Genomic DNA, 14,756 nt, shown 5'->3' with positions numbered 1-14,756 from the left:
CCCAGCTTCTCTGTTTTCTTCATTTATTAAAGGAGCTAGTACAGAGTACAGAATAATGTTTGACACTGCTTATATTATCAACTTGGTTGGTTTGCCCAAGTAAATTAATTGACCTTGAGAAGGCTTGGTTTCTTTTATAAAGGGAAGATGAGCAATTATGTGTACCTTTGGGGCTGTTATGTGTACCTTTGGGGCTCCATACTTGCTCTTTTACTCTCCCCAGGTCCTTTTGTGGTGTCTAGAAACTTTCCGTTCAGTCGTGGATGATAAAATCAGGCCTCTGTAACTAGAGATCTTGGTATTTGCACAGATGATAGGATGGAACTTAGGATGGATTCTTTCTTTATGGTTCTAGAAGTTGCCAGAAGCAATTTCTGAGTGCATAGCCAGAATAACCCCTAAGCATCACTTGGTGTGTCCCAACCCTCCTCCCCAAAATCTCTTAGGATCATTTTCTTGAGAATTCTGTTTTATTTGATGTGCTTTATGAATTCTGGTCTAATCTTGAGGTCTTGAATCCATTTCAAATTAACTTTTGTGAGTTATGTGAAATACTGTTTCAGTTTTACTTTATCACTTGTGTCTATCCCTTTATCCTAACACCATTGAAGAGACTTTCTTTGCTCCATTTCATGGCCTGGTCCAGACTGATACCTCATTGGCATTCTCAGAAAGGTGGAGGGGGCAGATTTTCCTTTCTACATGAACTACACCAGGCGAACGTAACCCCTACACCCTCCAATAGAAACCACCCAGTATTTTGACTTAACCTTATCAAAAATTCAAGCAACCAAATTAGTTTCAATGCTGTAAATCCTGGATACCTCAATATCTTATAGTAGTGTTAGCTCAGTAATATCACAAAAAATATGGAAAGTGACACCTCTTAAACAGTAACATGGAAGGTTTAACTAGTAACAAACTACAGCCCAATAAATTCTTTATTTGTTGTTGTTGTTTTGTTTGTTTTTGGGCCACACCTAGTGATGCTCAGGAGTTCTTCTTGGCTATGCGCTCAGAAATTGCTTCTGGCTTTGGGGATCATATGGGACACCAGGGGATCGAACTGCAGTCTGTCCGAGGCTAGCACGTGCAAGGGAGACGCCTTAGCGCTTGTGCCACCACTTCAGCCCCCCAATAAATTCTTAGACACTGACTGTAGTAATACCATGAAGAGTTAGAATAATTATATCAAACTGACCCTTTTTGATTTAAGTTTTGATAATTCTATTTACCTTTGTGTTGTAACAAAAAATATGAAGTAAATTTTTATCTCTAAAGAGGCAGACTATGGTTGTGGGTGGAAAATTGATGACACTGGTGATGAGATTGGTTTTTGAACATTTAATGCCTGACATGATAGTATCATGAACAACTTGGTAAATCACAGTTATAATAAAAATTCTGGGCAGACACTAAAAGTCTTTGCAGTGTTGCACAGCCCCATGGTCCAGGATTTATACATTTAAAGCAAATTGGGTGGGATAAGAGGGCTGGGCCCTTTTTTATCAAAGGGTATTTTTGATAGTATTGTTCATATAGAAAAGGATTCCTTTCTGAGAATTCTCAGATAGACTACCTGGGAAGTATCAGTGGTTATTATTTTTTTTTAGGAGCAAGGTTGTAGAACTGGTCTTTTTTCTGCCAAGATGATGGTGGCAGTGGGCAGAAGCTTCCAGGAATTCCGTTGGTGGGGTGGGTGCAGGAGGGCTTGATGCCACCTTATTTCAGAAGGAAATGCCCAGCGATTTCAGCCCTATAGTCCAATCTTATGTGAGAGGCTTTAGCTGCTGATATTATATGATTTCAGTTGTATAATTGGGCCCTTTCTGTCAGAGGGTGTTGAAGGTGGTAGTTGGGCTACTGTTGTTCATGCAGAAAGGAGAGTCTGTACCCTTCCTTTCTGAGAAGATCACAGAAGTATCAGCCAGGACCAGACTACCTGGGAAATATCAGTGGCCACTATTTTCTTCTAGACCATGGTCACAAGATTATCTCATACACTGCTTAACTTGTTTTATATTTCTTTATAGTATTTCTCCTTGCCTTCTCTCCTTATATGTTGTTTTATACATTTATTGCTATTCTCCCTTTCTGAAACATAAGTTATGCTTTATATTAGCTCCACCATTTTAGCCATGCCTGAAGCAGTGCCAAGTAAATATTTGTTAAATGAATTATTTAAAAGTTTGAAGATAGACAGAACTATAGGCTGAACTTAGTCTTTAAAGATTATTTTACAAGTGGCAATGGTGGCAACATTTAATGAAAAATATCTTAAATTGTCAATATTTTTCTTTTAGAAAAATGTTGATTGTGGAGAGGTTATCAAGAAACCATCTCTTCGTAAACAGCGCTTTATGCAGTTTTCTTCACTGGAACATGAAGGAGAATATTACATGACACCACGAGACTTCCTGTTTTCAGTGATGTTTGAGCAAGTGGAACGTGAGTTGTTTTAAGAATATTTTTAGTGTAAGCATAGAACTAAAACACTTTTATAATTGGCTTTGCTTTCATTATACCATTTATTTGCATGAAACTTACATGTATTTATCTAAGAAATACTTAGCTTTGTATGGTTTTCCTATAGAGAGAGAGGAAATTTGGTGTTTTGTTTTTTTTTTAATTTGGTGTTTTTAAATGTAACCAAGTATATTATAAAATCAAGTAATGAATTCATCTAGGATGTTAGCTTTTAGTAAGACTAAACATTTATGTTTTAAATTGGGCACACAAAGACTAAAAACTTATGTTTTAAATTGGGCACACAAAAATGAAACTTAGGTTAGAACAATTAGCAAGACCACATAATGAATCTGGATCAATATCTTGATTTAAAAAAGAATGCAAGGGAAAATTTCTTTAGAGGGCCCAGACAGGTGTTTGATGAATCTAACAAAGCATTGAAAATATTTGTTCGTTTTGATTCAGTGCATTGATTCCTATAAAGTTACTCTAAGTAAATAATTATTCTTATCTAACAATTAGATGTAGCCAGCATATTTCATTTAAAAAGTAGTGTGAAACAATTCAAAAGGAGATAGTTACAATTATGTAGTTCATTGCAGCACTTTACTACTACTATAACTAAGATAAGGAAACAACCCATTATTGTAATCATGCCCAGAGACAACAGAGATGAGGGCTAGAAGGACTGGCTTTCAATGTGAAGCTCACCACATAGAGTGATGAGTTTAGTTGAAGAGAAATGACTGCACTATCATGACAATGTTAATGAGTGAGAGAAGTAGAATGCCTATCTCAAATACAGGCAGGGAGTGGGAGGGGAAAGGATAGAGCTGGGGGGCTTTGGTGATGGAAGGTTGCACTGGTGAAGAGGGAGTTCTTTTTGTGACTGAAACCCAACTACAATCATATATGTAATCATGGTGCTTAAATAAAGAAAAAATTAAAAAATAAATAAAATTAAACATAATTTAGGAAATAATAAAAGTAAAAATATAATAAAATAACTTATACTGTATGATGCTTTTCCATCCACAAAATCTAAAATGGGAAATTTGGTCACTTATGCTGTTTGATCTTTGTTTTATTTGAGTCCATATCCTTGCCGGAACAGGATTAGATGTAATAAATGTCCTCAGCTGCTGTTTTACCTGGTTGTTTGTTGTTTTTTTTTGTTGTTTGATTTTTTTTTTTTAGGGGGAAAGGAGATTTTTTGATTTGGTCCATACCCAGCAGTGCTTAGAGCTTACTCCTGGCTGTGAGCTCAGTGATCACTCTAGATGAGACACGTGGTGCCAGGCAGCATGCTGCTCTCTACTATTCCTCTACTTCCTTCAGAATGTTTTTAATCCCTTCTTCAGTGATAATTTTGTGGATAAAAGATTCTTGGTTGAACTTTTTTCATTAATACATTGTATATCTCATTCCATTTTCTTCTTGTAGAGTTTCATTTGAGAAATCTCTGAATTTTGTGTGGGGAGGTTCCTTGTATATACTATTTTACCTTTTCTCTTGTTGCTTTAAGGAATCTGTGTCCTTGGTTCTTGCTATTTTGTACACAATGTATCTTGGTATTGTTCTGTTTGGGTTTACACTGATGGTACTCTTTGGGACTCTTGGATCAGTATTCATATCCTTTTAGATGTGAAAATTCTGATCTATTATTTCTTCAACTGATCTTTCATCCTCTCTCCCACATTCTATTTCTGGATATCCTAGAATTCTGAGGCTGTTCCTCCTAGTCTTATCACATCTCTTACATTTTATTATTTTCTTCTCTTTCTCGGTCTTTTTTCCTGCTGCATCTCCTTTCCTGATATAGCTGTACATTGTATCTTTGAGTTTACTAATTTGATTTTCAACTCATTGTATTTATAAGACTTCTAATGTATTCTGTAGCTCCTTCTAGTTGAATTAGTTCGTTCATTTTTTCTGTAAAGCTCTCTTCAAGTGTATTGATTCTCTATTCAAGCGTCTTTTACAGACCATCAAACATTAATTAGATCATTATTCCAAAGTCTTCTTCAGCAGATTTGAAAAGTCATATGTAATTGGGTATCTCCCTGAACTTTTATTTACCTATTGACAGGTTGAAGTGCTTCATTTCTTTCCTCATCATTTCTTATGCTTAGAATTCTCTGAGAGGTGTAGTTGAATTGCTCCTCTGGGGCTCTGGCTAGACTGAACTGGGCTGGGCATTCAGCCCGCATGAGGGGGTGGAGGAGGAGGCTTATCTAACTTTGTGCAGGTCTGAGTGTGTATTGGATTGTTTTAATTTGCAGCTTTTCATGAAGCTGTGCTTCAGAGTTCCAGGATTGGCAGGACCAGGCTGGTCTGAGTATGCCTTAAACATCAGCTATCAGCAGCTGTAAATGATTCTGAGTCTAAAAATTAAGAAATAAAACTTGTGAAGATCTAGTGATAAAAGATCCATATATGTGTGTCTTATACTTTGGAAATCACTTTGGGTCTAAATCAGGGGTCTCAAACTCAATTTACCTGGGGGCTAGTTGGGGTGAGGCAGGGCTACATAAGGGATTTCACCAAAAAAAAGTCCTCAAACGTCATTATTAACAGTTTTAATTATTTCTTCGGAACATGAATAGAACATTGAGTGAAGACCATGAACACTTCTTCTGAACATGACATCTTTTGCCTATTCCTTGCTGCCAGAGACTTGACAGTGCTTCTTCTCACAAATCTGAACCACATTTGGCTTTAGAGAGGAAGCAGTTGAGACTCTCAGTATGGCTTGAAGATGGTCATCATTAAGTCTAGACCTGTACTTTGACTTATTGAAGTTCAATGTAGAGAATAAGTTTTCACACAAAAATGTGTTCCCAAAAAGGCACATGGTGCTCTTGAACATTCGGAAAAGCTCAGGGAAGCTGGGGGGCAATTCTCTCAAAAATTGCCCATGCATGTCTGCTTTTCCACTAATCTCCCTGAACTTGGCTTTGAGATCAGAGTTGCATTGCAGGTCATTGAGCTCCATTTGAAGCACAGGAGGGGCATCTTGCACATCAAAGGAAAAGGGGTCTACAAAAATTTGGAAAGTGGCTCTGTGCTTTTTGAAGTCTGCAAATCTGTGATCAAATTCCTTCTCTAGCTTAAAAATAGCATCAACATATTTCTCACCACTGAATGGTATGCCTGCATCCACAAGTTCCTTGCATGCTGGGAAATGGCAAAGGTTTGTCTGAGAGAGCTGGGATTTCCATAACACAAGTTTTATGGAGAATGCGCTCACATTGTCATAGACAGCACTGATAAGCTGCCCTGTGCCTTGTAACATCTTGTTTAGTACATTCAGCTTATGTGTGATGTCAACAAGAAAAGCTAAGTCCATGAGTCATTTGTTGTTTTTTTTTTTTCCAGTTTTGAAGCATTTTAATCTTTGGGTTTTTTTTTTTTTTGTGTGTGTGTGTGTGTGTGTGTTTAACCAACTTTATTACATACATGATTGTATTTGGGTTCCATGAGCCATTTGTGATCACTCAGCTCAGAAACAGCATTCCCATCCTTCTCCATGAAGGCTTTCACTTCTTTTAACAACTCAAAAAATCTTTTCAGGATGTTTCTCCTGCTGAGCCAACATACCTCAGTGAAATAGAGCACATCTCCATATTCTGACTCTCAAAAAGCATGGAACCTCCTGTGCTTTAAGCCCCTGGATCTGATTTGGTTGACGCATTTCACAACAACAGACATCCCATTGTCACACGGCAGGCAGGCATTTACTGCAAAGGGCCTGCTGAGGGATAATGCAGTGAAGAGCAATGGCCTTCTCTACACCCTCCTCTTCACGTTTTTTTTTGAACAAGTGCCACCAGTCCATTTTTTCTCCCTGTCATCAATGGCGCTCCATCGGTTATTATTCCAACAAACCTCTTCCATGGCAAACCTGCATTCTCAATGGCAGCACACAGATGCTGAAATATCTCATTACCAGTGGTCTGGCAATGCATTGGAATTATTGTGAGCATCTCCTCTGTCAATTCAAAATTGCAATCAACACCACGGACATAAATTGTGAGCTGTGCAGTGTCTATTATATCTGTGCCCTCATCAGGAGCAACTGAGTATGCATCAAAACATTTGGCTTTCTCACACAGTTGATGATAAATGTCATTTGACATGTCAGAAATGTGCTCTGCCACAGTGTTGGCAGAAAGGCTGATTTTGCTAATCTTATCTTTCTTTTCCAGACAGATAATACTTGCAGCCTGTAACATGCATTTTTTTTAACAAACTCTCCTTCTGTGAATGGTTTCCCTGCCTTAGCAATCATCTCACTAACCATGTAACTAGCTTTGACTGATGCAACATTCTCTTTGGTTGCTTTCTTGAAGAAATCTTGTTGCCTCATTAGACATGCTTTAAGACTGGCAACCCACTTGGCTCTCTCATTTCCTTGATATTTTGCACATTCCTCAGCATGTTTAGTTGAATAATGGCATTTCAAGTTGTATTCCTTATGCACTGCAACTTTCTCTGAGCAAATAAGACATGTGGGGATGCCCCTGTGCTCAACAAAGAAATACTGCGTCTCCCACTTTCCCTGAAATTGTCTGTGCTCGTCATCAATCTTTCTCTTCATTGCAGGCTTTGATGAAGTCATGATGAAGGTATGAAAAAATCTAATTCTGTAATAAACTTCTTTCCCTTCTCTCCCTCAGGCCTCCAATAATGCAAGGGACAGCGGGCAGGAGCAGTGGAAATGACGTCTGCGCTAGGCGCAAAGTATTCATGATTATTCGCTTACGAATATTCACAATAAAAAATCTCATTAGTAAGAAAAAAAATTGCATTAAACATTTGCATACCCTGAACAGAACTGCTCAGGGTATGCAAATGTTTAATGCGATTTTTTTCTTACTAATGCGATTTTTATTGGGATTATTCAGTAAGCGAATAATCGTGAATACTGCGATATTTGAAGGCCAGCCGCAGGCCACAAAATGTTGTATGGAGGGCTGCAAACGGCCCGCGGGCCACGAGTTTGAGACCCCTGGTCTAAATGGTGAGGATCTGAGGGAACTCTGATTTCCTGCGTGAAGGACAGAATTCACCAGTTTGAAATTTTCCCAGAGCATTTCAGTCTCCTTAAAGGGCTGCACAGAAGTGAAACTGTATCCCTAAATTTTACACTAAAATCTGTAAAGAGGGGCGTGCTTAACCTTGGCAAACACTGTCATACAAGCTAAGCCCTGTGTTTATGTCTCTGTATGTCTCTGGAGCTGAGAGCTGCTGTGTCCTGCTTCAAACCTCGCTTTGAAAAGCCTATGCATTGCAAAACGTGCTCATTGTAGCCATTAATCCAGGCATCACCTGTGATTAAAAAAAATCAGCTCAAATTATTTTATTTATTTTTGGTTCGCAGGTTAAAGTTTTTTTTAATAAAGATACTATTTACAATCGTACAGGGGGCACAAAAAATGTTTTCTTCCTAAAGGAACTGACAGAAAATAATTGAGAAGCACTGGCTTAGCCTGTCTCTTAAAGAGGGGGAAAAATGGTGGGGTGGGGGGAACCTGAAAGCTTTGGTGAAGATCTTAGCTCAGAAAAATGAACAGGCTAATAAATAAACTGAGACTTGGTTGTAGAATTATATAATACTTTCTTCCTTGACTCATTGTACATCGAATCAGTAGGACTCCTCTGTATACCAAAAATATACTCCTGTATACCAAATAAATGTAAAATAACTGCCTATTTTATACTTTATTTAAGAAATCTGTAAATAGGAGTCAGAGCGGTAGCACAGTGGTAAGGCATTTACCTTGCATGTGGCCAACTCAGGATTGACCTCACTTTGAATCCCTGCATCCCATATGGTCCCCCAAGCCTGCCAGGAATAATTTCTGAGCACAGAGCCAGGAGCAACCCCTAAGCACCACTGGGTGTGACCCAAAAAAATTGTAAATAAATAAAAACACATGGGAGATGATCATAGTGTCACCAGAAATATTTTACTCTTCAACATTTGTTTACAAAATGTAAACATAATCAAATGCTAGCCAGGTGAATCTAGGACCTCACATTAAAGACCTATTTACTTACGTATTTTTACCTAATATATCATATTTGATTATCAGTGAAAAAAATTATATGGGCTACAAAAAGCAAAAAGGTCTTACTTAAAAAAAAAAACAGATCAATGCTAGAGTGATAGTACAGCTTGCCTTGCACCTAGCTGATCTAGGTTCGACCCCCAGCACCTCATATGGTCTGTCCCCCAAGCCTAAGCAGGAGTGATATCTGAACATATTTCAGTATATACTTTTCAAACTAAAAAGATAACATAAACTTCCCAAACTAAAAAGAAAAAATGACTATGAAAAAAGAAATAATAAAAAAAAACTGTCAAGCAATTTAAAGAGTGTAACATTCATGGCTGGAGAGATGACAAAAGGAGTAATGCACTTGTTATGAATGCAGACAACCCAGCTTTAATTTTTGGAACCCTAAGTGGTCCACTGAGCTCCAGAAAGAGTGATTCAGGAGGATATCCTGATTCAGAGCCAAGAGTAAGCTCTGAGCATAGTAGGATATGGTCCAAAAAACAGTAAATAAAAAAAAATAGTGTAACATGCACAATATGGTAATAAAAAAGGAAAAGAAACCATTAGAAACAGAAGTACATGAAATATTTATGACAGAATTTGTAAGGTTGTTAAGCACCAGTAACCATGAATTCAGGAAGCTTGCAATAGACCGTCAAGCAAATAAATATCCCAAAGTCAATAGTCAGATATAGCATATTCAAACTCAAAAGTTAAAGATATTAAAGCTGATCAGAACGGAGTGAGAAGTAGGAAATCTTACTTGAAGAGAAACTAGCATAAGAATTTTATGTCATCTCTTCAAGAAAGCATGCAAACAAGAAGAAAATAGAGTGCATGTTATAGATTTGAAAGGAGAGATAGCATGGAGGTAGGGCATTTGCCTTGCATGCAGGACAGTGGTTCGAATCCCAGCATCCCATATGATCCCCCAAGCCTGCCAGGAGCAATTGCTGAGCGTAGAGCCAGGAGCAACCCCTGAGCACTGCCAGATGTGACCCAAAAACCAAAAAAAAAAAAAAGAAAGAAAGAAAGAAATACACACCAGTGAGCATTCTATATCCTCTTAATCTAATACATGATACTTGTTCTGGTTCTGTTTCCTCTAGAGAACCCTGACACATAATTTACTGTTTTCTGTGATTTTTTTTACCTAATATAGAAATCTCTTCTATATTTACTTGAAGGGTCCCCATCCTTTATAAAATATATTTTCATTTTTAGAAAATACTTCTCAGTATTTTGTGGTTTGTTCCTCCTTGCTGTGCACAATTTTCTTTGGATTTTGTGTGTGTGTGTGTGTGTGTGTGTGTGTTTTGTGTGTGTGTTGTTCGGTTGGTTCGTTGGTTTTTAGGCCACATCTGGCAGCTCTCAGGGGTTACTCCTGGCTCTGCACTCAGAAATTACTTCTGGCTCAAGGGACCATATGGGATGCTGGAGATTGAACCTGCATTCGTCCTGGGTCAGCCACATGCAAGGCAAATGCCCTACTGCTGCTCTCTCTCTCTTTTTTTTTTTTTTATAATTATTTAAGCACTGTGGTTACAAAAATTATTGTAGTTTGGTTTCAGTCATAAAAAAACACCCCCTTCACCAGTGCAACCTTCTCACCACCAATGCCCCCCATTTTTCTCTTCACCCACCTCCTGCCATTGTCATGATACTAGTTAGTGTAGTTATTTTTCTAATTGCACTTACCACTCTTTGTTGTTAGCTTCATATCTTGGGCTGGTCCTTCCAGCCCTCATCTCTATTGTCTCTGTGTATTACAATGCTGTCTTTTATTTTTCTTAAATCCCACAGATGATTGAGACTATTCTGTGTCTATCTTTCTTCCTCTGACTTATTTCACTCAACAATAGTTTCGATGTCCATCCATATATAGGAAAATTTAATGACTTCATGTTTCCTGATGGCTGCATAGTATTTCATTGTGTTTATACAGTTTCTTTAGCCACTCATCTGTTGTCAGGCATCTGGGTTGTTTCCAGATTCTGGCTATTATAAACAGCACTGCAGTGAATATAGTCATACATAAGGCAGTTTTGTGTCCTGTTTTTGTGTTTCTGGGCGTATCTGAGTTGTATCATGTGGGAGCTCAATTTCCAGTTTTTTGAAGAATTTTCATATTGTTTTCCAGAAAGGCTGAACTAGAGGGCATTCCCCCCACCAGTGAATGACTTCTCAGAATTTTGGATAGTTGTTCTGTATGATATTTTTATTATTTAGATATACTTAGAAAGTTTTGTTCATTAGATTTGAATAATGTTCATTGTAACATAGATAAAAATTATGAAGATAAGAGCTCTTCCACATTTATAGCTCCCCTGCCTTTTAAGTACACAGAATTATTTTTAATTTTAAACAGTTTCGGGATCAATAAAATCTTCCCTGACATTACAAAAAAAGTATTAATAAAGTTATTATTTTTATTTATAAATTTAATATAAAACAGTTAGTCATAATAATAATCATATCAATATATTGGTTGACTAAAAGTTAAACATAAGTGAAATGCATGACAGTTATAGAACAAGAAAAGGAATGAAAAAATTAGGAATTCTCCTGTTGTAAGATATCTACCATAGCTAAAGCAATAAAGTGTTATTTAAAAGTGGATTTCAATTCTTGTAAATTTTTTAAGGAATACAATTTTTATATCAAATGAAAGAAAAGTCTAATTATAGAAAATACTTAAAACCAAAAAAAAAAAACTTGAAAAATGGAAGCACACCACAAAGAGTGATGAGTTTAGTTAGGGAAATAACTACATTTTGAACTGTCCTAATAACGAGAATGTATGAGGAAAATGGAGAGCCTGTCTAGAGTACAGGCGGGGGTCGGGTGGGGAGAAGGGAGACTTGGGACATTGGTGATGGGAATGTTGCACTGGTGATGGGTGGTGTTCTTTACATGACTGAAACCCAAACACAATCATGTATGTAATTAAGGTGTTTAAATAAATAAAAAAAATTAAAAAAGAAAAAAAAAAGAAAAATGGAAGCAAAACTAAGAATGATAAATACAATGGAAATCAAGAACAGGGATATAATAGCTATTTACCCAGTTATATAAAAAAAAAACTACTTTAGAAATACAGATGTTTTCTCTCTATGTTGTCCCTGAGAAACTCGCTTTAAATACAGAATATTTTAAATGAATGGACGTATGTGAACTTCCAGATGGAAGTGAAATATACCACTGCAGGCAGAATCTTGAGCTGTGGGACCAAACAGTGAATCCTGGGGATTTAGACTAGGGGCAGCTGGAACAGCTGAGTACCCTCCTCTCAGACCTCCAGGGAATTTAAGAGGTCTGAATCTGACTTTTGCCAGGAGATAGATCCTGGGAATATAGGCTTAGGGAATGAATAGAGAATCTGGTTGGCCAGGGAGGTCGAGGGTCTGCACAGAACTCTGCCTTTGGGTTGGCTCAGGCCCACTAAAACCCCACTAGCAGCACAATCCATTAGGTTGTGTGTGTGTGTGTGTCTCCACATTGTCTTTCTGCTCTCCACCTCAGCCTTATAAACAAAAGGGAACTACAATAAAGCCACAGCGTCACCTACTGGAAAGAAAAAAAAACAGATTCACAAAATGAAAATTTCAACAGGCAACTCATATAAAATAAGATGGAATTCATTCAAAAGAATGATAAATATATAGAGAGAAAATACTCAAGATAGAATTACAGGTCCAGGCCCACAGGAATCCACTAATGAATTCTTTCAAACCTTTAAAGAGCACCTACTGCCAATACTTTTCAGGCTCTTCCAAGAAATTGAAGAATACTTCCAAACAGTTTCTTTGAATAACAGCCCCAGATACAAAAACAGACACTACATAAAAAAGAGAGAAACAAGCCAGTATTTTTGAAGAAAACAAATGTAAAGATCCTTAATAAAATAACAATTCAACAATTCATCGGACAATTCAATTATTTGATTCAATATTCAATTATTCAAATTATTCTACCAATAATAATGTATCTAGAATTCAACAATTCATCAAAAAGCCATAAATGTGACCAATTACAAGTCAATCAATATAATATGCCATATCAATAAAAGAAAAAATATATATCAATAGATTCAGAGAAAACATTTGAGAAGTTCTAGCATTTGAGAAACAAAATGGGAATTGAAGGGACTTTTCCTCAATATAGCCAAAATCCATTGCAAACATACTGAATGAGGAAAAAAACTAAAAGCCTTTTTTTTAACTTTTTTTTTATTATAAATATTTAAGCACCATGATTATGACCATGTTTGTAGTGGGTTTTCAGTCATAAACAGAATACCCCCCTTCAGTGCAACATTCCCACCACTAATGCCCCCCTCCTCCCTTACCCCTGCCTGTATTCGTGACAGGCATTCTACTCCTCTCATTCTTTAACATTGTCATGCTAGCTGTTAGTGTAGTTATTTTCCTAACAGTGTTCACCACTCTTTGTAGTGAACTTCAAATTGTGAGCCAGTCTTTCCGGCCCTTCCATCCCTTAACTCTGGTGTCTCTGGACCTTATTACAATAATGTCTATAATTTTTCTTAAAATCTATAGATGAGTTAGACTATTCTGTATTTATCTCTCACCCTCTGACTTATTTCACTCAACATAATAGATTCCATGTACATCCATGTATACAAAATTTTCATGACTTCATCTCTCCTGATGGCTGTATAATATTCCATTGTGTATATGTACCATAATTTCTTTAGCCATTTATCTGTTGAAGGGCTTCTTGGTAGTTTCCAGCGTCTGGCTATTGTAAATAGCGCTGCAATGAATATAGGTATGAGGGAGGGATTTTTGTATTGCATTTTTATGTTCCTAGGGTATATCCCTAGGAATGGAATAGCTAGATCATATGGGAGCTCAATTTCCAGTTTTTCGAGAAATCTCCATATTGTTTTCCATAAAGGCTGTACTAGAGGGCATTCCCACCAGCACTAAATAAGAGTTGCTTTCTCTCCACATCCCCGCCAGCATTTATTGTTCTTGTTCTTTGTGATGTATGCCAGTCTCTGTGGTGTAAGATGTTACCTCATTGTTGTTTTGATTTGCATCGTCCTGATGATTAGTGATGTGGAGCATTTTTTCATGTTCTTTTGGCCATTTATATTTCTTCTTTGAGGAAGTGTCTGTTAATTTCTTCTCTCCATTATTTGATGGGTTATATGTTTTGTTCTTATTAAGTTCTGTCAGCACTTTGTATATTTTGGATATTAGCCCCTTGTCTGATGGGTATTGGGTGAAAAATAGTTTCTCCCATTCTGTGGATGGCTTTTTGTATCTTAGGCACTATTTCCTTTGTGATGCAGAAGTTTCTCAGCTTAAAATAGTCCCATCTGTTTTTCTCTACTTCCACTTGTTTGGAGAGTGAGCCTTTCTCTACTTCCACTTGTTTGGAGAGTATTGACATTTAATTATGTTAATCCTATCCATGAGAGGTTGCGTGCTCCATTTTCGTTTGTCCTCTTTTATTTCTTGAAGTAGAGTTTGTAGTTTTCTTTGTATAGGTCCTTCACCTCTTTAGTTAACTTCAAGATATATGAGTTTGTGTGAATGAGATTGCTTTTTTTTTAATGTCCATTTCTTCTCTATCACTATTGGTGTACAAGAAAGACATTGATTTTGGCATGTAAATTTTGTAGCATGCCACTTTACTGTATGAATATTCTAGAGCTTTTTGGTAGCATCTTTAATAAATATAGTATCATGTCATTAGCAAACATTGATTTATTTTTTTCCTATCTGGATACCCTTGATATATTTTTCTTGCCTAATTACTTTGGCAAGAACTTCCAGCACAGTGTTTAATTGGAATGGTGAAAGTGGACGGCTTTGTACAAGATTTTAGAGGAAAGACTTTTAGTTTATCTCCACTGAAAATAATATTTGCGCTGGGAGCTAGTGGGCAGGACCGTCAGGCTGGGCAGAGGAGACGTGGGTTCAGGGCCAGGTCGGGGAATGGGTGGTTCCAGGCTTCACTGCTCCTCTCACTAGAAGGGGCCTTGCCTGTTGCTGACTTCCCGGGCTCTGTTTCCCAAGTCTCTGCCTCAGAGAGCCAACTGCAGCCATGACCAGGATCTTGTGCTCAGTACTGAAGAGGATCCCAGGCCCACCAAAGGCTGTAAGCAAAGGGATGGAATCACTCATATGTTATGGTTGAATTTGACACAAATTTACCAAGTCAAGAATTCCTGATAAAGTGTTTCAACCT

At 37.3% G+C, this 14,756-nt stretch overlaps 1 protein-coding gene across 1 annotated transcript in view; it reads left to right on the top strand.

Annotated features, from left to right (window-relative positions):
* The window catches only part of MICU2 (mitochondrial calcium uptake 2), a 62,237-nt gene that overhangs the window by 10,865 nt on the left and 36,616 nt on the right, over positions 1-14,756 (top strand). Inside the window, exon 2 of the mRNA XM_049778263.1 lies at positions 2,304-2,448. Coding sequence (XP_049634220.1) covers positions 2,304-2,448 — 145 coding nt within the window. The remainder of the gene's footprint in view (positions 1-2,303; positions 2,449-14,756) is intronic.

This window comes from Suncus etruscus, chromosome 8 (genome assembly GCF_024139225.1).
Source record: "Suncus etruscus isolate mSunEtr1 chromosome 8, mSunEtr1.pri.cur, whole genome shotgun sequence".
Lineage (NCBI taxonomy): Eukaryota > Metazoa > Chordata > Mammalia > Eulipotyphla > Soricidae > Suncus > Suncus etruscus.
This window is presented reverse-complemented; position numbering and strand designations above follow the sequence as displayed.